Source organism: Pleurodeles waltl, chromosome 5 (genome assembly GCF_031143425.1).
Source record: "Pleurodeles waltl isolate 20211129_DDA chromosome 5, aPleWal1.hap1.20221129, whole genome shotgun sequence".
In the NCBI taxonomy this organism is placed as follows: Eukaryota; Metazoa; Chordata; class Amphibia; order Caudata; family Salamandridae; genus Pleurodeles; species Pleurodeles waltl.
In genome coordinates, this window is record NC_090444.1 from 1,252,912,931 (window position 1) to 1,252,938,929 (window position 25,999).

Here is a 25,999-nt window from a genome sequence, read left to right on the forward strand (position 1 = left end):
AAGAGATCTCACCTTTGGGACCTATTGGCTTTGCCAATATTTTTTAGCAACCCTGCACAGCATCACAAGTGCTGTGCAGCATGGCTAAAGAAGAATACAAAAAGAAGTTTAGGACACGGCCACCCGCCTCATTTTGTAGGCTAGTGCCCCACACACGTGCTTCCCTACAAAATGACATAGACAATTTTTATCTTTTTCTTTACATATCCAAGTTGGATCTGTAAATAAAAAAACATACAAAAGCTATTTTGTTTTTTAAAGTGGGTAGGGAAGGAGAAAGTAGGTGTAAGTAACACATGGATGCTGGAGGGGTAAGCAAAACAGACGGTGTAGGTGGGGAAAAGCAACACAGGTCACCAGTGGAGGGACAGAGAAAAGCAAACAGACGAGAGAGAGAGAGAGAGAGACAACGCAACATGGAAGGCAGGAAGGTAGAAAAGCAAACAAAAAAAGTAATGTGGCGCTAGGGGTGAAGTACCCTGGTGAGAAAGCCATGCAGTGAAGAATCCCATGAGGGCGAGCCCATCTCCAGGGGTGGCTGGGAGAAGCACATGGGTAAGAAAGAGCAGCACAGAGGGGGGAAGGGAAGGACACTAGGGAGACAGCTGGAAAACAAATTCAATCTCACGTAGTGCTTAAGACAAAAGAAAAAAGTAGTTCCCTAAAAGTGAGCAGTAAAAGGGCACAAGTAAATTGGCGAGGTTCCCGTGTTTTTGGTAAGTCCACAATATGTATTTTACAATCAGACAGCTGTACTGTCTGGTATCCCCAACTTAAAAATCGGAATCCGCTTAATAAAGACATCACTCTTGCAAGAATGCATAGTGCATGATTGATTTTGTAAAGGCTGCTTTCTGTGAAGCTTTTCACCGAGTAAGGCTGCCCTTTTGTCTACATTTACCAGTCATTCTGGCACCACTTGCAGAATAGGTGCACTGTGGTAAAAGAAACAAAAAGAACGGACATAGACCAGATTGTCAGGCTCTCTCTGTTCCCTATTAGCGGCAGTTCATTATTAAGATGAAATGGCAAAGTTACAGGATCTTGGTATTTGTGCACGCCTCCGCCTGACTGTCACTACTTTAATGCTGAAATTCATCTTGGCATAAGGGATAGTCTAATGGAGATTAAGGCCCATATTTATACTTTATTAGCATCGCATTTGCGTAATTTTTTTACTCAAAAGAGGCGCAAACGTACAAAATATAATTGTATTTTGTAAGTTTGCGCCGCTTTTGCGTAACAAAATTGCACAAATGTGGAGCAAAAAAAGTATAACTATGGTCCTAAGTGCCTGGAGTTTTCCTGTACTGCATATATGTGCGATTATTAAAACCTGATGCAGTTGGGCAACAACTAGACTGCAGCATCTTAAAACGAGACTTCTTTGAATATGTGTGTCCCTCCTTTGTCTACTGTTTTCCTGTTCAGAGAGGATGTGGCTTAGTAGGAACGGATTGTTCCTATTGGAGCAGGACCAAAGCTCATTTGCATATGCTTAATATCATTTTGTATTGACTCAGACTTGATGAGAAATTATGACAAGGAACGAATCAATGGTAATTTTAAGCATATCCGACTACATTGTGTATTTTCTTCTATCACTTTGCTGTCGGAGTTACTCTTTCCAAGTGGTACAGGTATGCTCAAGCATGAATTCCATACCTATAGAACTGAAGCTGCGTCTCACTGACAAGCCCCACAAGCCATCACCTTCTAGCGGTCTAGATGGATATATTTTGGTACCAGTCAAAAAATGCATGAATGGATTAACACAATCAGCAAATGTTACGTGTATTGTGCTGCAACATAGTCATTACATTTTTTGTCTCAAAGTCCTACTGCAACTGATAGTACACCTTAAAGATCAGTCTTAGCCCCAGAAACAGCAGAGTGCCCAGTACAAGGATTTGATAAACCAAACAGGCCCTTCCTGTCTCTAGTGTTAGTATCTCTGGCATGCATCCAGCCTAGCATGCTTCCAATTCCATACCTCACATTTACTTATACTTGAAGGATTGTAAAGCAGACCTAATCACAGTAATAGGTTTAAGTGAACAGCTATGGGTATGTGGTTCCGATGTGTTAAACCTGTTGTGATGGCTTTGTTTTCTGTTGCTTCCATTTTAGGCAGGCCACACCCCGCTGGAGACAGCCAGAGAACACAATAACTCAGATGTGGCACTTCTCCTGACTAAGGCCCCACAGGTACTGTTGTAGTAGCGAAATGCATTTCGTGAAGCACATGCCATTTAATGCAGATAGCTGTTCTACAGATAATCTACCTTAAGCTATAGAGTTATTAAGTTGATTTTCAATGGTTGTCTAAAGTTGTTGGATGAACTTTGTTACTGCACCTACCTAGTCCTGCATTGGTACTCTTCTTACTTGGTTCATTTCAGTTTTCTAATATACATTGTGTATAATACTTCTGACATTCCCTATATCAAACCACATCCGGCCATCAGCAGGGAAGTACAGCACCCTCCTCCAGCGATCTCTTATTCACAGTTTTGTTCCTCTGCTTCTTCACCTCTTGCCCCAGGTTCAGCGTTTCAGTCGTGGACGAAGCCTGAGGAAAAAGAGAGAGAAACTGAAGGAAGAAAGACGAGCTCAGTCTGTACCGAGAGAGGACGTTGCAGAGAGCAAGGTAAACCCAGGGAGGGCGTGGTTAGGAACTTCTTGCTTACCTCACTGAAGTGGACAACCTAGTCAACACACGTGAACAACTAGAAGTGAAGGTGCTGACGTCTTGAAGCTAATTTCATAATCGTAGCTACTTAAATGTCAGCCTGATGTTGTGTTCTGATAGATCTGACCTGACAAGTGAAAACTGACTAAGTTGATTTCTTTTATCCCCGAGTCTAATTTTTCATATTATTCCCCAATTTTGCACCTACTGGACATAAAGGAGTTCAGAAGTGTTTGGAAAAAATCAGGGCTTTTAAGTTAATTTAAAGTTTTATCTATTGGCGGAATGTCTTGTCTCAGGAGTGGTATAAATTCTTAGTATGTCAGGACTGTAAAAAAGAAGATGGATGAGGAGATCATTACATTTCGAGTTAATTTGTGTGATACTCATATTAACACATGCCATCTCATGGTGCATTTAAGCGGGAAACTATTGGAGGGATTTTAGTGATGAGGAGTGATGCATTGGTGGTGGTTCGTTGACTGCATTTTCAAGGCTGGGATGGTCAGCTTTTATAGCAGGTGCGAGCTGTGAAAGTTATTGGATAGCTCAGAGCTGAATGGCGACAGTAATACAAAAAGCAGAGTCTGCCCAGTTTAAAGAAATATAACCGTTAAGAGACACAGAGTAGTTTGTGAACAGTGAGTAGATTTTAATAGGCAGAATGAGAATTGCGGGCCAGAACATGATGTTTAAGATGTGCTTGATTGGGAGTTGTTGGTGGCTTTACCATCTGGTTTTGAGCACTAAGATGGGGAGTTTACGTTGGGCTCTGTGATTGGCAAGTTGACGTTACAGTTAGTAAGCTTGATCAATAGTGCAGTTTACGCATGAGTAGAATGTTAATTGTTGAACTGGTGGTCTGCGATTGGAGCAAATTTCTCTGATGTATTGTAGTTGGGCACTAGCAACTGAGGTGGTGGGCAGAGTCCATTTCTCAAGTCTCCAAGTAGAAATCAGCCGTACGCCAAAGGCTGCAAAGGAAGGACCAGGTTTGTATTCACGATAGGTGAAGTAGAGAGTAAACTCGGGACAGTTTAAGTAAGACAGCTGGAGAACAATGTTCTTCAAGTTCAGGTCAGTGCTAGGTTGTGTTGATAACGGCTGTTGTTCCCAGAGCAGGCAGCAATGTGACTAAGTCCAAAGAGCTGCTAAACCTTGCACTATGCCAAGGTATTCAAGTTGATTTATTGACACAAATGGCATTGTTTGTGCATCAGTGGTAGACGTAGAGTGACTGATATACAAATGTAAACCAGCCTTTGGCTCAGATTAATGGTGAAGGTTTCCTTCTTTGTAGCTATCGTGAGGTGTTGGTGAAGGGTTGCTTTATCTCTGGGTGATTTTAGATAATGGTTAGTAATACAAATATATTGATTCCGGGCCTAAGGAAGTATCTGAGTTATTTGACCGACGGTGAAACATGTGTTGACATGAAGAATTTACATGGGATATGTATTAAAGTGCTATCTGGCTTTTATTTGGTTTGGATAGTATTTTGTGAATCAGTCTTGGAAAGTTACAATAAAAATAAATAAAAGGCTTTTTATATAGTGTGCAAGCACCAATGTATGATTTTTGCAGAGGGACACTGTAGTGTACCTTCTTGGGAGACTGATGGGGACGATCCCCTTTGCTGAACACCCACAAGTGCTACCCATATTAAATCTATGGCAATTATTTGAAACGTTTGTGGAGTGCAACTTAGTACAATATATATATATATATATGTTCAGTGGTATGTGTAGCTGCAGATACACATGCTGTGCACTGTTCCTGCCATCTAGTGTTGGGCTCGGAGTGTTACAAGTTGTTTTTCTTCGAAGAAGTATTTTCGAGTCACAGGACCGAGTGACTCCTCCCTTTCGTCTCCATTGCGCATGGGCATCAACTCCATCTTAGATTGTTTTCTTTCTGGCATCGGGTTCAGACGTGTTCCTCTTCGCTCCGTGATTCGAATCGGGAAAGTTTAAGAAATCATAGAAAATCCGTCAGTATTGTTGCGTTCGGGACCGGTTTTCTATAGATACATGGGCACTGACGAGACAACCGCTTCGGCGGCCCTTCGGGGCTTCCGCACCCAACCGAGGCCTGGTCGGCCCGACCACACCTGTCGTTGAAGACTCATGGACCGGACCCCCTTCCGTTTCTGTCCGACGTGTCACGCCAAGTATCCTTATACAGACCAGCATCAGGTCTGTAATCTGTGTTTGTCACTGGAACACAGAGAGGATACCTGTGAGGCCTGCAAGGCTTTTTGGTCGAAGAAGACCTTGAGAGATCGACGAGCAAGGCGCTTGCAGATGGCATCGAAATCGACACAACACCTCGACGTGGAGGAGGAAGAGATGGCTATCTCGATCCAGGGTTCGGAATCGGACGACTCCCACGGAGACTGACCACCGAGGCAGGACAAAAAGTGAGTACACCTGCCCTGATCCAGCCACAAAGTCAGTCGAAAAAACAGAAGGCCTTGGGGATGCCACTGCCGGAAGGCCATGGCTCGACCCACAAGAAAAGCGGTGACCAAATAACATCTTCGGCACCGAAAAAGGCCAAGATCATGCCGAATCTTCCGACTCGAGTCGAGAAACCGGCATCGAAAAGAGTCAACAGCGATTGGTCGAATCGAATAAGCCTCTAAAGAGCCTCTCTGAGCCGAGACCAACTGTAACCATGGGTGTTTCGGTACCGAAAAAACTGGCTTTGGAGCCGAAAAAGACTTCTTATACAGAAGAACATGGCTCTCACAACAACTTAAAGAGTGGCACAGGTTTGAGCAGGAGCTGGATGTGGAGGAGTTTGACCAAAGTCAACAAAGGTTACAAATCCAGAAGGACACTGAAAAAATTCAAACCATCCCTCCGCTCAAGTTTAAAAGGAAATTGGCTTTTCACGCACAGACTGAAACTGAGCAGCCAAGAGCAAAGGTGGTTAGAGAAAGGTTACCAACTCCACAATTCACACCAGAGATGTCGCCACCACACGCGCCACAAGGGACAAGGTCACCAGTTGGCACACCAACGGCACAGTCACCCACACATACTGTGCAGACGCAGGACGATGCAGATCCCTGGGACCTCTACGACCCACCAGTTTCAGACAACAGTCCTGAGTGTTATCCCTCAAAGCCGCCTCCTCTAGAGGATAGCACATCCTACATGCAAGTACTAGCCGGGCTGCGACATTCCATAATGTCACTGTGCACTCAGAACCATTGGAGGATGACTTTCTTTTCAATACACTGGCGTCCACGCATACGTCATATCAAAGCCTGACAATGTTACCAGGCATGCTTAAGCATGCACAACAAGTCTTCCAAGAACCGGTCAAGGGAAGGGCCATTACATCGCGGGTGGAGAAAAAATACAACCTTCCCCCATCGGACCCTGTGTTCATTACACAGCAGCTCCCTCCGGACTCTGTAGTAGTGGGAGCCGCAAGAAAGTGGGCAAATTCAGAATCGTCAGGGGATGGGCCACCCCCTGATAAAGAAAGCTGCAAATTCGACGCGGCAGGGAAGAGAGTGGCGTCACAAGCGGCCAACCAGTGGCCAATTCACAGGCCCTCCTCACCCGTTACGACCGAGCCCATTGGGACGAAATGAATGATATTATTCAGCATTTACCAAAAGAACATCAAAAACGGGCTCAACAGGTGGTGGAGGAGGGACAGGCCATCTCCAACAACCAAATCCGTTCTGCACTGGATTTTGCCGATACAGCAGCAAGAACTGTAAACAAAGCAGTTACCATCAGGAGGCATGCATGGCTACGCAGTTCTCGTTTTAAACCAGAAATACAGCAAGCGGTGTTAAACATGCCGTTCAACCAGCAGCAACTATTTGGGCCGGAGGTGGACACTGCAATAGAAAAAATGAAGAAGGACACAGACACGGCCAAAGCCATGGGCGTGCTCTACTCTTCCCAGTATAGGGGAACATTTAGGAAGCCACAGTTTAGGGGAGGGTTTAGACAGCAACCCTCAGAGCCATCCACCTCCCAAACAAAACTCACCTACCAGTCACAATACCAGAGAGGGGGGTTTGTGGTTCATTCAGGGGACAATACCCAAGAGCAAGGGGAAAATTTCAGCCTGCCAAGCAGACCCCCAGTAACAAGCAGTGACTTCAATGTCACACTTCCCCAACACACATCACCAGTGGGGGAAGATTAACAAAATACCACAAACATTGGTCAGACGTAACCACTGACACATGGGTTCTATCAATTATCCAACATGGTTACTGCATAGAATTCACACATTTCCCTCCAGGTGTTCCCCCAAGGATGCACAAACTGTCAGCACAACATATAGACCTACTACAAATAGAGGTGCAAGCACTATTAACAAAACAAGCCATAGAACTAGTACCACACCATCAAAAAGGAACAGGGATTTACTCCCTATATTTCCTTATTCCCAAAAAAGACAAAACACTAAGACCAATTTTACATCTCAGGACCTTAAACCTCTTCATCAAATCAGATCATTTCCACATGGTCACACTACAAGATGTAGTTCCCTTGCTAAAACAGGAAGAATACATGGCAACACTGGATTTAAAGGATGCGTATTTCCACATACCCATCTCACAGGAAATACCTCAGATTTGTCATACAGGGCAAACATTACCAATTCAAAGTATTGCCCTTCGGGATAACAACAGCGCCCAGAGTATTTACAAAATGCCTCGTTGTAGTAGCAGCTCATATAAGGAGACATCACATGCACGTATTCCCATATCTAGACGATTGGCTAATAAAAGCTAGCACTCAACATCGGTGTCAAAGTCACACGCAATATGTAATAGATACTCTAGACAAACTAGGGTTTTCTATAAATTACCAAAAATCTCACTTGCAACCATCCCAAATACAACAATACTTGGGAGCCACACTCAACACGCAAAGAGCAATTGCCACTCCAAGCCCACAAAGAGTTCAGTCGTTTCAAAATATAGTGTCAAGCATACAACCAGACCAACAGTACACAGTCAGGTTTGTAATGAAACTACTAGGCATGATGTCCTCATGCATCGCTATTGTCCCAAACGCACGGCTACACATGCGGCCCTTACAACAGTGCCTAGCAAAACAATGGACGCAGGCACAGGGTCAACTTCAAGATCTAGTGTTGATAGACCGCCAAACACACTCTTCGCTTCAATGGTGGAACCCTGTAAATTTAAACAAAGGGCGGCCATTTCAAGACCCAGTGCCTCACGCCACTATTACAACAGATGCTTTCATGATGGGGGGGGGGGGAAGCACACCTCAACAATCACAATATACAAGGTCAATGGGACAATCAACAAAAACAACTTCACATAAATCACTTAGAACTACTAGCGGTCTCCCTAGCACTAAAAGCTTTTCAACCCCTTCTAGTCCACAAACACATTCTTGTCAAAACAGACAATATGACAACAATGTACTATCTAAACAAACAGGGGGGGACACACTCGTCACAAATATGTCTCCTAGCACAAAAGATTTGGCATTGGGCAATTCACAACAACAATTGTCTGATAGCGCAATATATACCAGGCATTCACAATCAGTTAGCCGACAATCTCAGTTGGGATCACCAACAAACTCACGAGTGGGAAATACATCCCCAGATTCTACAGGATTACTTCCACCTCTGGGGAACACCAGACATAGATATGTTTGCAACACAGCAAAATGCAAAATGCCAAAACTTTGCATCCAGATACCCACACCCTCAGTCCAAGGGCAATGCTCTATGGATCCATTGGTCAGGGATATTTGCTTACGCTTTTCCCTCTCTCCCACTCATTCTTTTCTTAGTCAACAAACTGAGTCAAAACAAACTCAAACTAATTCTCATAGCACCAACGTGGGCTCGCCAACCGTGGTACACCACACTGTTGAACTTCTCAGTAGTACCTCACATCAAACTCCCAAACAGACCAGATCTGTTAACACAACACAGACAACAGATCAGACACCCCAATCGAGCATCGCTCAACCTAGCAATCAGGAGTAAACCTGGCTCCTGAGGTCTTAGAATTTGGCTATCTAGACCTTTCAAATGAGTGTATGGAAGGCATTAAACAAGCAAGAAAACCGACAACAAGGCATTATTATGCTAATAAATGGAAAAGATTTGTTTTCTACTGCCAAGCAAATCAAATCACACCGTTAGATGCCTCCATACAAAACATTGCGAGTTACTTACTACATCTACAGAAAGCAAATCTAGCTTTTTCTTCCATCAAAATTCATCTCACTGCAATCTCTGCTTATCTGCAGATCAAACATACAAAGTCACTTTTTAGAATCCCAGTAATTAAAGCCTTTATAGAAGGACTAAAAAGGATCATACCTCCAAGAACCCCACCAGTACCCTCGTGGAATCTTAATATTGTACTTACACGACTCATGAGTCCACCTTTTGAACCCATGCATTCTTGCCAGATCCAGTTCTTAACTTGGAAGGTAGCTTTTCTAATAGCCATTACTTCACTACGAAAAGTTAGCGAAATACAGACGTTTACTATCGAAGAACCTTTTATACAAGTACACAAACATAAAGTGGTTCTCCGTACAAATCCAAAAGTTTTACCAAAAGTCATTTCACCGTTTCATCTAAACCAAACAGTAGAGCTCCCAGTCTTCTTCCCACAACCAGACTTGGTAGGAGAAAGAGCACTGCATACATTAGACATAAAAAGGGCGCTAATGTATTACATAGACAGAACAAAATAATTTCGTAAAACGAAGCAATTGTTCGTTGCTTTCCAAAAAACCCATGCTGGTAACTCTATATCCAAACAGGGCATAGCCAGATGGATAGTCAAATGCATTCAGACCTGTTACCTCAAAGCTAAAAGAGACTTACCCATTACACCAAAGGCACACTCCACTAGAAAGAAAGAATGGCCTTTCTAGGTAATATACCAATGACAGAGATTTGTAAAGCAGCCACTTGGTCTACACCTCATACCTTTACCAAACATTACTGTGTAGATGTGTTAGCAACACAACAAGCCACAGTAGGACAGGCTGTACTAAGAACATTATTTCAAACAACTTCAACTCCTACAGGCTGACCACTGCTTTCGGGATGATTACTGCTTTGTAGTCTATGCACAGCATGTGTATCTGCAGCTACACATGCCATCGAACGGAAAATGTCACTTACCCAGTGTACATCTGTTCGTGGCATGTTGCGCTGCAGATTCACATGCGCCCTCCTACCTCCCCAGGAGCCTGTAGCCGTTTAAGTTGCATTTAAATTGTATATATGTAAATAAATATTCCTTTACCACAAACTATGTACATACATATCTATTCCATTGCATGGACATCTTTAGTATCCTCATTCTACCACTCCTACCTCACCCTATGCGGGGAAAACAATCTAAGATGGAGTCGATGCCCATGCGCAATGGAGCCGAAAGGGAGGAGTCACTTGGTCCCGTGACTTGAAAAGACTTCTTCGAAGAAAAACAACTTGTAACACTCCGAGCCCAACACTAGATGGCAGGAACAGTGCACAGCATGTGAATTTGCAGCACAACATGCCACGAACAGATGTACACTGGGTAAGTGACATTTTCCATATATCACCAGAACAGAATTTTGTTTCAAACACTTATGAAATAGAGACTGGGCAGGGGGTTGGCCCAGGAAATAGAAAGAAATGATGGGGCATATTTATACTCTGTTTGCACCGAATTAGCTTCATTTTGTTTTACTCTAATTCGGTGCAAAACTAATTCCATATTTATACTTTGGAGCTAGACCCATCTAGCGCCAAATTTATGGAGTTAAAGTCATTTTTTGAATGTGGAAACCTACCTTGCCTTAATGAGATGCAAGGTAGGCGTTCCCATGCAAAAAATGACTCTATGGCCTTAACGCCATATTTATACTCCCGTACAAAAATGGTGCACGGGAGGGGTCAAAAAATGGTCCAAAGCTTTCTTTGCCCCATTTTTCAATGCATGGGTCAGGGCAGGCAGTAGGGGACCTGTAGGCCTATTTCCATGGTGGAACACCATGGAATAAGCCCACAGGTGCCTTCCCCACGCCCCAGGGACACCTCCACCCACACCAGAGGGACAGCGGAGGTTGGGGGACCCCATCCTGGGTAAGTATTTTATTTTATTTTTTTAAGTGCCATAGGGGGCACTGAAATGGGCCCCCATACATGGCACTGGGTGCAATGGCCATGCCCAGGGGACCCTGGTCCCCTGTCCTGGCCATTGGGGTGGTGGGCATGACTCCCGTCTTTTCTAAGACAGAAGTCATGTGGTATGGATGCTTTTGCGTCAGAAAATGACTCTAGGCAGGTTAGAGTAATTTTATTTTACTCTAACCTGTCTAACATCATTTTTTCATTGCAAAAAGACCTTCTTCCATAGCGTCAGCCCCACCCGACTAATGCCGTTTTTTGTTGTTTTTTTTACATTATCCTACCCTTTGCACCGGCTTGCACCATTTAATAAATATGGTGCCCGGCTGGTAAACAGAAATGGGGCAAGCCGGTGCTAAACTTTTTGGTGCAAAACCACGTTAGTGCAGTTTTGCTCCAAAAAGTATAAATCATGGCCGAAGTGCGAATAGGGAGACGAGGCACAACCAAATTTATCACTGTTGTGCCTTGTGATAGGATGAGGGTCATAAACGTGACGTGCAGTGCGGTCAACTGAGGCGATGTTATATGCGTGCATTTGTCTGTTTCGTGAACAGTGGCGTAGCGTGGGGGGTCCAGGGGGGGCCGGCCGCACCGGGCGCAACATCTGGTGGGGGGGCGCGCTCGCACTCGCGAGTGCTAAAATCCACGGGTTAGGGGGCGCAAATTACTTGCCTTGCCCCGGGTGCTGACAACCCACGCTACGCCACTGGTCGTGAAGTAGTAAATATGCAGTGCATACCGGGGTCGCCAATGCGTGCTGAATGTACCTATCCATCCTTGTTGGGCGTCATCGATACAGTGAAGCCAGTCAGACAACAAATGGAAAGGGTTTAGCACCCATCTTACAAAAATGTTTTAAGTTTAGGGACTCTAGAAGCACTGATGGTTAACACAAGATTGCAATTCAAGTGAAGACGTGGAACGTGTGTGGAAGAGGTGGGGTAATGCTTTTCCATTCCTCTTTAATAGAGGGAAATGGGGAAAAGGAGGCTGTGACGTTAAGGACAGCTCAGCTTACAATTATTACGATAGACATAAAGAGAAGTGCTTAACGAACATGATAACAGATAGTAGCATGTTCATTAAAGCATTTAAAAGTTTCTCATCCGTGGAATATCGAATTATTATTTCCTCGTGTTTTATGGACGGTGCGCTGATACTTCGACATTGAGTTCACCTAATAGGAGTAAATGAATACAAGTGAGGGTGGCAGAGGAGCTTACCAGAATGGCGAATCTCTGTATAGTTTGTGAGCGTGAAGTGGCGACAGGTGAGGGCTTGGCATCAAGCCGAAGTGACCTCCACAACGGCGAGTGGGCATGCATTACGGGCTGGTGAGCAGTTCCGGTTTGGGGCGGACCTGCGCGGGTGAAGGCAGCGCTTGTTGAATCGCTGGAAGGGACCTGCCACCTGATGGGAGCAGCAATTTGAAGTTCAACTCGCAGCAGGAAAGTAAAGTTGTTGTAAGTTCATAAAGTTTATGGACATAGCGGATAAATGTCTGGCACGAGGCCCTTATTATTTTAAATGAAACTGGCGTGGGAGATAGCGTGTATACCCGGACATGACATGCCAAACTTTCTTTCACGGCAAATCAACCTCAGCGATGCCATGCAGTGTGCTCACAGTGTCAACTGTGTTTCCCTAGCAACTTTGTTATATTGGACACCAGATCACTCAATCTTGTACTTACACAATTTTATTTTATAGCATGGGGACCTGAAGTGCGATGTTTAAAGAGTTTATCATGTATGTTTTTTATGAACCTAAATAAAGTTACTGACTGACTAATTTGTTATGAGTGGTTGGGCAGGACAGTGATGTCCATGTTTATGAGGGAGTGGTCTCAAGTTGGGGTGAGGTAGCGTAGGGAGTTGAGAGGAGGTTGAAGTTTAAGACCTTACCATAGGAATGTTGAGTCAGGGAGTGAGCTTTGCAGTGTATTGGATACTGGTCAAATGGCTGAAGTCACGAGCACCAGGAGATGTAAAAAGCAAAAAAAAGTTCTTATGTATTTTGATTTTTTTAAGCACAATGTTCCATGCCAGCTCAAGATCACATTTGTTTGTACTCAGATGCTTGCTCAGTGGCTAGTGTCTTGAGAGTTGTGTTGGAACACACATTTTGCTAAAATAAACATGTATCACAAGTGTGTATTTAGCTGATTGTATTCGTATTTGTTTGCTAAGCTTCGCAAACAAATAAACGTCCGACATATGAAATGGAAGTAATAACTTTGCTGTGGCTTTCACCAAAAGAGTAGGCAAGTTCAGCTCCCCCTTCCCTTGCCCTCCCATGTTCAGATTCACCCTGCCAGTGACCTAATTACTGATGGATCCTACTAGTGGCCTAATTACTCCTGAGCCGAGGCCCTCTCTGCAGCTTCCCTCACTATCACTGCAGAGAGGTCGCGCCCACTGCTTACCATCTACTCACTAAGATCTTGTGAAAAGTGAGATCCATCAACCCTATCACCACTGCCTAAACATAGTGTAATTCTCAATCCTACCTCCTGCACAGGTATCATTGGTAGAAGCGCACATGCATGCAGATGCACTCATGCACCACTTGCACATTACTAAGGTAAATTAATATTGCTGCTATTTTTCAACTTGGAGACCCAATTACTGCTACTAACTCCCATGTAATGACTAATCTCTATCACACTTTCAGAAACACAGGCAGAAGACCACTCCCTACTTCACATGCCAGCGTTCTGAGGCATCCTCATTATCAAAGTCAAGTGACGTATCCACTTCTAAGGTCACTTCCTAATTACATAGATGAAGAATATAGCAGTGAATCTAAGCTACTAACTCTTTAAGAAATGTGCACTCACCTAGGTCTTGCCCAGCAACTAAATGTTTCAAGCAGCAGTAGAAAAAAGAGGAGCTGATATCGTGCCATATATCCATCTACAATACTTACCTGACTTCTCACTCTCTTAAATTTAGGGAAGCGTTTCGGCCATTGATGACACTCACAGCAGTGAACAGGCACCAGCCCAAAAAGAAGAAAAGAAAGACGAGCCTCACCCTTCATCCCCTGAGCTCAAGCTAAAGAAGAGCAAGAAGACAAAACATAGAGAAAAGGTACTGAGGAAAGTAACATGTACCTGACTTTGAGGGAAGGCACTTCTACAGCAAATACTGCTGACCTAGGGCTTTTTGATGGTTCTTTGTGTGTGCATGCATGTGTGTTTGGTGATGCTCTAAACAGTGTCAGTAAGCAAATATATGTGGCATCCCGGGAAACAGTGGCAAATACCTTCCCACTTGCTTCATCTGCATAAAAAGGGGCAGACCAATGGTAGCTCTGTAAAGACCAGAGACGGTTTTCATTGGTTCAACCTGCCCCAGTATTCGTTCGCCTTCTTTAAGTGAACAAGCCAGATGTGGCAATGTAGAGTATCACAGTGGTGTTTTTGTCAGTCTATGACAGCTACTATGTGCAGGTTAAAACACCAAACCTATATCACAGCAACTATTCACTATGAGTCACTACAGAAACCTACCAACGACAAGGGTTCGTAGTTGACAGCATCACAAATGCAGCAAAAGACACAAACTGAATTCAATATACAGTATCCTGAGACAAAAAGTGAGCATGTAGTGCTGGAACATAATTCCTTCGTCTTTGTACTTTTAGACTTAATACATTGCCATGCACTCTGCAAAACACGGTCATGCGGTGAACCTTGTGTCGACGAATGGTGTTTAAGTTACAAATAACTCAATCTTTCCCAGCAGTGTGGCTGTCCTCTGCAGTTCTAGTAGAAAAGCAACAAGCAGCTGTAGTTTGAAGTGCTGCAATAAAACATGAGTTCTTAGGTCTTCTATCCAAGAGACTTTAATATATTGGACAGATATATACCAATAAAATATATCTCTGTTTGTTGGTTGCAACTTCAGTGCTAGTGACTTCACTGTTTGGGTCAGGAAACCACTGCTTTGATAAACCTGTCATTTCACTTATCCACAGCCTTGCTTAAGCAAGCCAGGTTGTCATAGATTTTGAAACACAGGCCAAATGTTATGTAATTGTTTTGGTCATTTTCATTTTGTGGGGCTGGGGGATGTATAGTGAGCAATGTTTTTTATGGACGGACATTACATTTTTCCAACCCGTACCACAGAAAAAAAATCACCAAATGGCATTGCAATTCTTTTTGTGTTGTAATTATTTTATTATCCATAAAAGAGAGAGTGATACAGAAAGGGGGATAAGCGCGAGTCTCCCTTTACAGACTTATTCAACATTGTTTACAGAAAAGGAAAAGACGTATATTTATTTATTTATACATATACATAACTCTAGTATCTATGCATTAGAAGAATAACTCAAATTGTATTGACTATAATCTTGATAATACACCATCAGTCGTGATCTCGTGGGTATTAAGCCTGGGCAAAATCGAGGAAACAGTGGACAGAAGGGGGGGGGGTAACATTGTAGAACGTAGTTGGTGGCAAGCCGGCAGGCTTAGTGTTAATAGGGCTGTGCGAGAGAAACGAAGGGGTGTACAATATAGAACGTGTCACTTAGGCATTTATACGGTTATACAATAGGCTGTGAGGAGGTAGTGAGTGAGTGTTGAAGGGAAGTAGGGGAATATATCCGTGAGAGGTCAGAGGTGAGAGGTCATGGATTAGTAAGGAGAAAGAGAGGGGAGAGAATGGGAAGAAGAGAGAACGAGGGGGAAGAGAGAAGGGAGAAGAGGCGGGAGAAGGGAGGGGAGAGGGAGGGAAGCGGAGAGGTAGGGGAAAGGAAAGGGAAGGGAGGAAAAAAGATAGAGAGAAAAGGCAGAGGGAGAGATGGTCGTCCAGGAACATGAGGGTGCCTCATGAAAATGAAAAAGAAAAAGAAAAATTAGGAGGGAGGGCGGAGGGGAGTGTGAGTCATAGTGTGCAGGGAAGGAAGATAAGGAGCAGCTGCAGGGAGATGTACAATGAGTAAGGACGTTAGGCTGTATGCATGGATGGGAACGTCGAGATAACGGTGATGAGCGTGATGATCATGATAATGGCACAAGTGGAGGGAGAAAGGGAGGTGGGGTGGGTGAAACTGGGTTCTGAGCCGCGGACGGTGCTATTGTGGGGTCAGATGATAAAGAACCACAGTTGGGGGATTAATATTTACAGAGCGGTGTTTGCAGTATTTATAGTGTTTGCGGCGGCAAAGGATCGGTAAGGAACGGGGCCCGTACTCTGTGGAACATGGCAGCCTGGTCTTGGGGGTTATAAATGATCTTCTTGCATGCAGCTATCCGGGTCATCGCCGTTATCCATTCTCCCGGTGTGGGGGGGGTCCATCGGGCACCAATGGCGAAGGATACATATCTTCGCCGATGTGAGTGCGGTATGCAGTAGTCTCTGAATGGGGCGCAATAATACCGGGAGGGTGGCCATGTCGTGTAAGATGATAAGAGAGGAAGGTAGTCGTTCTGGGAGCGGAATTGAGGTGGAGCGGGTGAGGCTGACGGCCTCCCACAGAGGGCGGACCGACGGGCAGCCAACCAAGATATCGAGTAAATCTCACTGAGCCTCTGGCCAGCGCCAGCATGTTGCGTGCGGAGGAGACCTGCTCAATGTAGCCGTAGTGGGGTCCAGTACCAGTTATGGATGATCTTAAAGAGGCAGAATTTCAGGCGAACCTCGCAAACACCTCTGTCCAATGCCTCTTGTACAGAGGTCTTCAAACGTTTTGATGCCGGGACCCCCTCTCAAAATTTTGTAGGTGTAAGGACCCCCTCTTGACAAAAATTTCTAGAACCTGGTACTCCTCATCGACAATCACAAACGTCCCCAATTCCCACAGCAAATCATTTTTATGGTGAGGAAATAATATTGAACAGTGTTTAGCACGCCAAAGGTCTGTGAGTGTGGGATGTGGTCAAAGGTGTGGCTAAAAACAAAAGTCCTAATTTATGAGGACTTGGCGTAGGGCAGCACCGCTACACTGCCCTATGCCAATATAATGGGCAGGAAAGGACCATATTTATGAAATACAGTGCATTCCTGTCCTTTCCCCATGCGCTGGTGCACAAATTGCTGACTAGCGCCAACAAAGGCAGGATTGTGTTTGTGCAGGAAGAGCTCTTCCTGCACAAAAACAATCCTGAGAGGCATTTTTCTCTTTCTTTATGTGTGGCAGAATGCAAAACACATGGAAAGAGGAAAAAACTAGGAGAAATTAAAAGTTTTTCCTAATTATGCCTGCTTTGGGGAGTCATAACGTTTTGGCACTGCTCCAGTTTACCTGATTTTGTCAATCTGGGGCAGCGTCAGAACCCATGGGTGTTGCTTGGGAACACCCACCACAACGCTCATGGAACGCCTCCTTGACGCAAAGTAAGGAACACAGCAGCTTGTGCTGCTTTGCCTTACTCCATATCTATGAGGCCATGCAAAGCCATGCAGGGTGGCTTGCATCGCCTCATAGGTATGATTGAGAGGCTTGTGCTGCCGGAATGTCAAAAAGAGTGATGCTCCGGGGCTGCAAGCCTCTAATAAATTAGCCTCAAAATATTATGTATGTTTTTTTAAGTCTTTCATCGTCAGGTAGCTACATCTAAAATAACAGTGAGCTTAAATGAAAAATAAATTTAAAAAAGTTGTTACGCACTGGGAAATGTTCTATAGTGCATTATGAAACCTCTATTAGTTAAAACACTGCAGAGGTCTGTGAGTAACCGGACAGCAACATAATTAAATCTTGGTTTGTGCAGTGGAGAATAGTGACTTGTATATTTTTAGTGCCACAAAGTCACAGCCTGTGACAGAAAGCACTGTGAATATGCAAGGCATTATTTAATACTTGCATTACACACAGTATAAGATAAGCCATTACAAAAAGGTTTAAGATAAAAGGGTGCTTCCAAAATGTAGATTTAAGTAATACAAGACAAATACAACACCTTTTTTTAATAGCTGTCCTTTTAACACCTTCAGGTGAAGTAACTATGTAAATACAATCACAATTAAAAGCACACACTTCACAGCGCAGTTGTTAACTCTTTGCATTACTACTCAAAAATAATAAATGTTTGTCATCACAAAGCTTTGAGTGACTCGATAATTTAAAGCCAGAACCAGCATCTTTTACAGTTGCAGATTACCCTTTACATTTGCAGATCTACTCCTAGTGCACGCACATTTCCATTTAATTCAGGAAACAGAAGCCCTGGTACAAAGTTGTCTTTAGCTGTCTGTGTGGCTTCGGTTCATAGCACAGGAGACTCAATAAAGCGAAGTTCAGCTGAGGCATTTTAATGATCGGACAGACAATTGAGGCTGGGGGAATGCGCAACCCCTTGCCCAGGGCTCCACGGCCCCCCTGGGGGTCGCGACCCACAGATTGAAGACCTCTGCTCTAGTAGGTCCACCCGGTCTTCTGCGTCGAAGGATCTCTGCAGTCGGGTTTGCCATTGTAAAAGGACTTGAGAGAATTTATGTTGTGTGAGGACCTCGTATAGGCCTGCCATAACACCCTTATGTTTTCCCCATGTTCGGATGTACTGCATCACAGGTGACGATTTTGATCCTTGATGGGCGATGTTTGTGTTATGTTGCAAGCAGTGTTGGAGTTGCAAGTACCGCCATTCTTGTCTCGGATGGAGACCAAAGCTCTACCGCAGTGAGGCAAAATTCCTAATCGCTCCGACCTGCAGGATCTGGCCCAGATGGACTATACCTGCCTCTCTCCAGGACGGCCATGGAAAGACCTTCCCTCCTATCCGTAGTCTGTTGTTGTTCCGCAGGGGTGCCTGGGTGTGCAGAGAGGGGTGAACTCCAACCAAGGAGTGGGCCCTTCTCCATTCTGCTCGCGTCGATCTTAGTATCGGATTCGTGAGTGTAGGGGAGGCTATGTCAGTGCAATAGATATTCTCTATACTGCCTCCATCGGGGAGCAGGGCTTTCTCAATTGCTACCCACTGGGGTGGTTCCCTCATGTTCGATGCTAGTGTGGCCAAGGGCGACAGGTGTAAGGTTAGGGCGTAGTATTCTACCGAGGGGAGGCCCGGACCCCCGTAGGAACGGCTCGCTTTAAGTTTGGCGGGGGCCCGGTGTGGTCGCATGGAGCCCCATACAAAGGTTTTATTCGCTGCATCCACTGACCGGAGTAGCGAGAGAGGTATCCGGAGAGGAAGGAGGCCAAGGACATAGGTAAAGTGTGGAACTGTAACCATTCTCACCACTTGTACTCTACCCCACATGGAGAGGCCCAGATGGGACCACTTGTCAAAGTCTAGCCTCATGCGTGTAATCAGAGGGGTAAGTTTATCTATCACCATGTGGTCCAGTCCTCTGTTGACCAGTATTCCTAAATATTTAAGATGTTTTGGCGTCCATCTAAATGGATGTCTGTGTATGTCGGATTTTGTTGTCATTCGTGAGAGGGGGAGGGCCTCGCTTTTTTCCCAATTCACTCGATAGCCAGAGATGGGGGCAAAGGTCTCAATGGTCTCCAGCAGCGCAGGAAGGGAGCGCCCAAGGTCCGCTATTGTGAGTAGGATGTCATCGGCATAAAGGTAAATTTTGGAGACGCCGCTGGGTAAGGTGAGTCCCGTTATCGAGGGGGCGGTACGGATAATGGCCGCGAGTGGCTCCATAGCAAGTAGGAATAAAAAAGGTGAAAGGGGGCATCCCTGACGGGTTCCTCTTTGAATGGGGAAAGGTTCTGAGAGAAAGCCCCCGCAATTGACCCGCGCTGTTGGGTTATCGTACAGGAGGCGAACTTTGGAGATGAACTGTTCTCCGAGGCTGAATCTTTTCAAGGTCGCAAATAGGTATGGCCATTCAATACGGTCGAACGCCTTCTCCGCATCTAGGGCAGCTTCTGGCATATTTCTAGATGTCCATAGGGATTGGTAAAGGGTACGCAGATGGCAGCCCACCTGGGATTGGTGTATAAGTGAGGGTATGACTTTACGTAGACGGTTCGCTAAAACACTGGCTAGGATCTTAATGTCCCCCTTTAGGAGGGAGATTGGCCGATAGCTGCTACAGAGTAAAGGATTGCGTCCGGGTTACGGTAGTACCGCTATTGTGGCAGTATTAGAGATCGTGCCTACGGAGCCCGTCTGAAATGCTTCGTCCAGCGCTCCGTGTAAGACATCAAGGGCTTCATCCCCTGCCCATTTGTAAAATTCCGCTGGGAAGCTGTCTTCACCTGGCCATTTGTGATAGGCGAGGTCAGGAATGACCTGTGATATCTCCAGTCGGCTGATGTCTCTCTCTAGGAGGGTGCACCCCTCCACGGGGATGGAGGGTAGTTCTATACCATTTAAGAAGGTTTCTATGCATTCAGATGTAGTTGTCGACTCGGGGGTATAGAGATGGCTGTAGTAAGATGCGAACTCATTAACCATGTCCGGCGGGCGCGTAAGCGCTGTTCTGGAGCGGGCTGTCAGCACTGATATGGCCATGGCTGCTGTTCTCTGACTGAGTTGGGCCGCTAGTAGTCTCCCTGCTTTCTCCCCTTGCTCGTAATGCCTGCCCTGTATACGTTAGAGAGCGTACTCAGCTCGTGTGGTGTGCAAGTCGTTGAGTGCCATGCGAGCGGCCTCCAGGTGTCCGCACAGGGAGGGAGGGGTGGTCTGTGTATCGCCTCGTCAATTGACGGACCAATTCCTCCAGGTTCGCTTCTTGTATTTTCCTGTCCCGATTCGCCAGCGCTGCGTCCCTCATCATCTGTCCCCTCACAGTCGCCTTGGCCGCCGCCCACATGACCCTCCGCGAGTCAGTAGAGCCTTGAATATTCTGTACGTATGTGGACATGTGTTCTTGTAATCGTGCCTTGCCCTGTGGAGACCGGTACAGGTGGACTGCAAATCTCCAGGGCTTACGACCGGGGGACGCCAGGCCAAGTTGGATTGCGATTTGTACCGGGGAGTGGTCCGATAAACCACCCTCCAGTATCCGGGCATCTGTGACCTGCACCGCCAGGCCGTGTGATATGAGAAAATAATCCAGGCGGGACTGGGTACCATGTACTGATGACAAACAGGTATATTCTTTATCGGTCGGGTATGCTATTCTCCAGTAATCTACCAAACCATTGTCTTGCATCACATCAGATTGTAGGGCCCTGTCTCCTTTGTTGGCCACATCTAAGGGACCCGTTCTGTCTAGTACGCATCTCTGACTAGGTTCCAGTTCCCCCTTATTATGATTCTGGTAGTCCCTATTTACGACAATAGACGATTGAGTCGCAGAAAGAACAGGTGCTTGGGGCCTGTGGGGGCATAGACGGACCCCACGCAGAGGGAGGAGTCTCCGAACTTGAGTTTAGCAAACACATAATGACCCTCTGTATCTATCCATGTTTTAGAAACCGAACATGTGATATTTTTCCGTATTAGTAAGGCTACCCCACATTTGGTGGGGGACCCTCGTCTCTCTCTCTCTCCAGAAGAAGGACTACAACTGTACAACGCCGTCCTCACCCAATACCGGTGCATTTTGGCAGATTCCTCCTTGTATAAGTTAGTCTCTTGTAGGAGGGCAATGTCTGCTTGTTTCGACTGGAGGTATGAGAGTATCTTTTTGCGCTTGATGAAGTGGGTCAGGCCGTTGACGTTCCATGAGATAATCTGCAGGGGAGTAGAGGTATGCGGGCAGGATCCTGCCATATGGGGGCTGTTATGTGGGGTTCATCTGATTATTGTTAGGAGATAGTAGATGTATACGGAAAAGAGAAGGAGAGGTATAAGGGTACTTGAGGGGTTAGAAGCAAGAATGTATAGGCTGTGTAGGTGGAACAGGAATGAGTACTTGCACTAGTGTAAGAGGGAAGATGAGGCAAAGGACGAGGACAAGGATCGGGGGTTTGAGGGGTGGCGGGTGGGGAGGGTGGGAAAGTCATAGGTGATGAAGATTGGAAAGCGGGGACGGAATCAAGCTAGGACGATCAAAGAGCAAGATCAAGAGGGGACGACCTGAGAAGAGGAGAAGCAGAGAGAGAGAGCGAGAACGAAAGTGAAAGAGGGCGGGGGAGAAGGGGCAAAGAGCTGTGAGGAAAAAGGGGAGGGTTGTGCAAATGGGTGCCTGAGCTAGTGGTAGCTAGAAGGGAGAGAGGGGAAAGGAGAGGGAAAAAAGGACATAGGGGGGAGGAGAAGGAATGAAAGGAACTGAGGCGGAGCACTATAGCTTTGCCCTTCGGAGTCTGTAGTCTGCGGGTCTAGACCCAGATCGAGGAGCCCCATCCCGTCCAGCGGGCCCCACGACCAGGAAGGGCAAGCACCCCGGGGTAGCAAGGACGTCGTAACCCCGCTGTTCTGTTTCCCTATCTTCAAAAACAGTATCCTATAGCAGGAGCCCCCATGACCCTTTTACAATGGACGATATCCTTTCTTCAGTACTAGAAAAAAGGGAGAGGGAGAGGTCATGAAGATGGAAGTCGTGTCTTGTGCAACAGTTTAGTGTGCAGGTGCGGGGGGAGGGGAGGCACCCATCATTCGCCGTGGACGTAAAACCATCGGCCGTTCTCCCAGAGGCAGGGACCGCAAGGAGAAAGAGTGGATATGGGGCCAGCCTGAGCGTGGCGCGGGGCAACTAGTGGGGTGCAGGCGAAGGAGCGGGGTATCAGAGTGCCAAAATGGAACCAGGGGCTAGTGTGTAGCCCAGTGGAGATACAACCCAAATTCAGAGCAAAATAAGCAAGGATAACAGTTCACAGTGGGAGAACTACATGCAACACTCGTCTGCCGTTCGTCGTGGCTGTAAATTCAGAACAAGTAGGTAGGTACGGGGCTTGAAGAAGAATGTCTCCTCCTTCCCCTTTCCGCAAGGTGTACGTCCTGTTCTGTTCTTTCCATCTCGGGTAGGGGCTGGGGAGGGTTTTAAGGGAGAGCGGAACTTATCCCTGTCTGTCCCCTGATTGTGTTTAATCACCGTGTGCAATATTTGGCCACTGTCGTCATAGTTTTTAGAGAGTCTTTCAAGGTTTCTGCCTCTGTTGGAGGTTTCGAGGGGTCATGGTCCTGACGTTCAGGAGCTGTTTCCATCGATGATGGATTCCGGGCTTGTGTGGCCTGGGTCTGAGGTAGGGTCCAGCTGGCCGCGTCTGTCGGACGGTCTGAGATGTTGTCTAGGTAAAGACTCAGGTCCGTTGGATCATAGAAGTCCTTAGTTACATTATTTTTTGTGATCCACATTCTTGGCGGTTCAAAGAGGCCGAACTTGATCTCCTGTTGTCGCAGGCGGGGTTTAGGGCTAGAAATGCTTTTCTACGTTCACTGGTCTCTTTGGAGAAGTTGTCCGTCATTCGTATCTGGAGGTCGTTCATACGGAAAGGGCTTGCATGCGTGCTTTTTGTAAAAGCTGCCATGCCTGCGTGTGTCGTAAGAAGCAAGCAATGATAGGTCGAGGGTGGTTGGCCCCCTCTCGGCGTTTGGGGCCCAGTCTATGTGCTCTTTGAAACTCTAAGGGGGGGTCGAAGGTGAGGCCAGTGAGTTGAGGTAAGATGTTCTTTAGGAAAGATTGCGCGTCCGCATTCTACAATCTCTTCCGGGAAGCCAAGGAAGCGGACATTGTCTCTGCGACTTCTGTCTTCAAGATCGTTTACTTTGCTGCAAAGGTATAAGAGCTCCTGGTCCCTGTCCGCAGCGAGCGTGGCTTGTGTCTCCACCCGTTGTTCCAATGTGGTCACTGGATTGGAAGCCCGCAATGTCTAGGCGCATTGACTTTGTCTCCTCTGTTAGGGAGATCATCCTGCTGTCCATTCCTTCGAGCCTGCGGCCCACTGCTGATATCTCCTGCAGGATGCGGTCCATTGTTGCACCTTGTGAGGCATCCACCATGTCACTAGACTGGTTGGTTAGATGTTCCTGGGGTGCCGAAGGCGGGGCTCTGTTCTGTCATAGGGCTTCCAAGAAGAGCAACTGTCTCGCTGGTTTACCCAGGTGTTTGTTTGATGGTTTGTTCCCTGGCATCGCCAGATTCTGGGCACCAAGGGGCGAGGGTACGGTTGGGGCATGGGCTCCTCGATGAGAGGCTGCGCGATCGATGGGTGGGCGTTCCCCACGACGTCGGGGGGGGAGAGTCACTGCCGTGGTCGCCGTGGGCTCATGCGAGTCTCGGTCTGTGTCCCCGCAGATGTGGCGGTAGATGTGCCCAGGCCCTGTGCAGCAGAGTGAAATAAGGAGGGTAGAGGATGCAGGGTAGTGCCCAGAGTGTTGGGGGTCTTCTCTCCACGGTGTAGGAACGCGGCGCCAGTTGTCTTGCTATGCCTACCGTTCCTCCCTCCTGTAGTAGTAATGACCAGGTGCAGTCATACAGAGTCTGGGTAGGGTCCCCTCCTCATGCGGTGCTAGAAAGGTCTTCTTGGTTGGAAGGAGAGGAGGTGGAGGTCGGGGAGGGCTGGGGTATATTGACCTAGCAGGGGGTGGCCTAAGACCCTGCAATGAGCAGCACGTGGATTTGAAAATGTCTGCTCTTCGCGTTGATGTCCTGCAGCTCTGTGAGCCAGCAATGTACTCTATTCAGGCCCCTTACAGAGCGGGATGTGCAGTGGGGTCTCTGCTATGATGTGGCTCTGTGGGACTTAATGGGAACTTTCTTCTTCCTTCATCTGCTCCTCAGTTGGGGCCTGATGGCCTTGTATTTCCCCCTCATCTCTTCTTGGCCCGGGCGAGGACAGGTGGACTCCTTCTTAGTTGATGTGTCCTCTCAGGGTAAGTATGGCCTGTGGGGGGAGCTGGGGGACTGGGTGGGCGTTCCAGGCTCACTGGGGTTTTTTCTTGAAGTGTGGCCCCATCCCGCGATGGCCCCTAGGTGCTGTCAGCGCGTCCACCACCCCCTCGTTTGCTCACCGTTTCTCCTTTTTGGTTGTTTCCGCCCACGGCCTGGGTGTTTTACCGGAGGCCGCGGCTTCATTGCCTCGTGCAGGCCTCATCAGCCGATCGGGCTTCGGGGGTGAGGACGGGTCCCTCGCGAATCCAACCGAGGGAATCCACGGATGCCCCCACTCCTCACAGGCCCCCCACGACTCCTCGGGGGGGGGGGGTGGGGGACATCAGATGTCAGGACGCCTCCCTGCCCGATCCGGGGCCCGCCGGCAGCAGAGTGATCCGACTAGGTGGCCATGTCTTCGCGTGGCCAGACCACGCCCCCCATGGTATTGGATTTCACAGAGAGCAGGATCTTAATTTGTAGAAGTCATTTCTACTGCAAGGGGCTTCAACAGTGACTGTCTCGTGCATGCTCTGTAGGGTTAAACATCACATGTTATGATTACATTTATTTTCTTGTAAATATGTGTTGTGCAAAATGAAGTTTATTCTCCCCTTGTGTAAGCACAACACTCCACTTACTTAGGCCCAGATCTATACTTTTTTTGCACCACATTTGCATCATTTTTTTACGCCCAAGCAGGTCAAACTGACAAAATACAATTATATTTTGTAAGTTAGCGCAGTTTTTGCATAAAAAATAACGCAAATGCGGTGCAAAAAAAGTATAAATATGGGAATCTCTTCCAACTGTTAGCCCCTTGTTGTAAATGGTGCCTACCCATAGTTCTGCTCCTCAAGTCTTTGTGTTATTTCATTCAGATGCAGCTGTCACCTGTCTCCAAACGGTGTTGGTGGTAGCTAAATGATTGGGCTTTCATCACACAGTGTCTGAAGGTTTTATGCTTTGTCAGTCTCACGTCCTGTGTAATAGAAGGCTTGTTTTCGGGTGAATAGATTTTCTGGTATATTACCTTAAGTTTTGATGCCAGTAGTTACTTTGCATGCTATATGACCAAAAATATCACATATATTCCGTTGTGGACAATGTCTCTAAAGCTACCATTGATGCTTGAAGTGCCTATCGGGGCTTAGAGAGCTGTGCCTCAGTATTTCATAGGAAAAGGTCATAACATTTCAAATTGAGTAATCAATGGAATGTACATGAGTCTTGTGAGTTAGTTATTTTCAAGAACACTCCCCCCCACCTATCTTAGATACTTAGGCCCAAATATAAGGATGGCCTTGTGCCACCTAAGGCCACATTAGCGTAATTTTTCTGGTGCTAATGTGGTGTTAGATTGCCAACAAAGCTGTGCCATATCTACAAAGTGGCGGAATTCATGTATTGCGCCACTTTGTGACCCTTTGCGCCACATTATGTATGCGCCATGCATAATGCATGC

The 25,999-nt window shown here is 46.4% G+C and overlaps 1 protein-coding gene across 5 annotated transcripts in view; it reads left to right on the forward strand.

Annotated features, from left to right (window-relative positions):
- ANKRD6 (ankyrin repeat domain 6) overlaps nucleotides 1-25,999 on the forward strand; it is a 751,904-nt gene that overhangs the window by 608,240 nt on the left and 117,665 nt on the right. For all 5 annotated transcript variants that reach the window (XM_069235495.1, XM_069235494.1, XM_069235496.1 and 2 more), the window contains 3 exons: nucleotides 2,131-2,208; nucleotides 2,546-2,650; nucleotides 13,816-13,953. In XM_069235495.1, coding sequence (XP_069091596.1) covers nucleotides 2,131-2,208; nucleotides 2,546-2,650; nucleotides 13,816-13,953 — 321 coding nt within the window. The remainder of the gene's footprint in view (nucleotides 1-2,130; nucleotides 2,209-2,545; nucleotides 2,651-13,815; nucleotides 13,954-25,999) is intronic.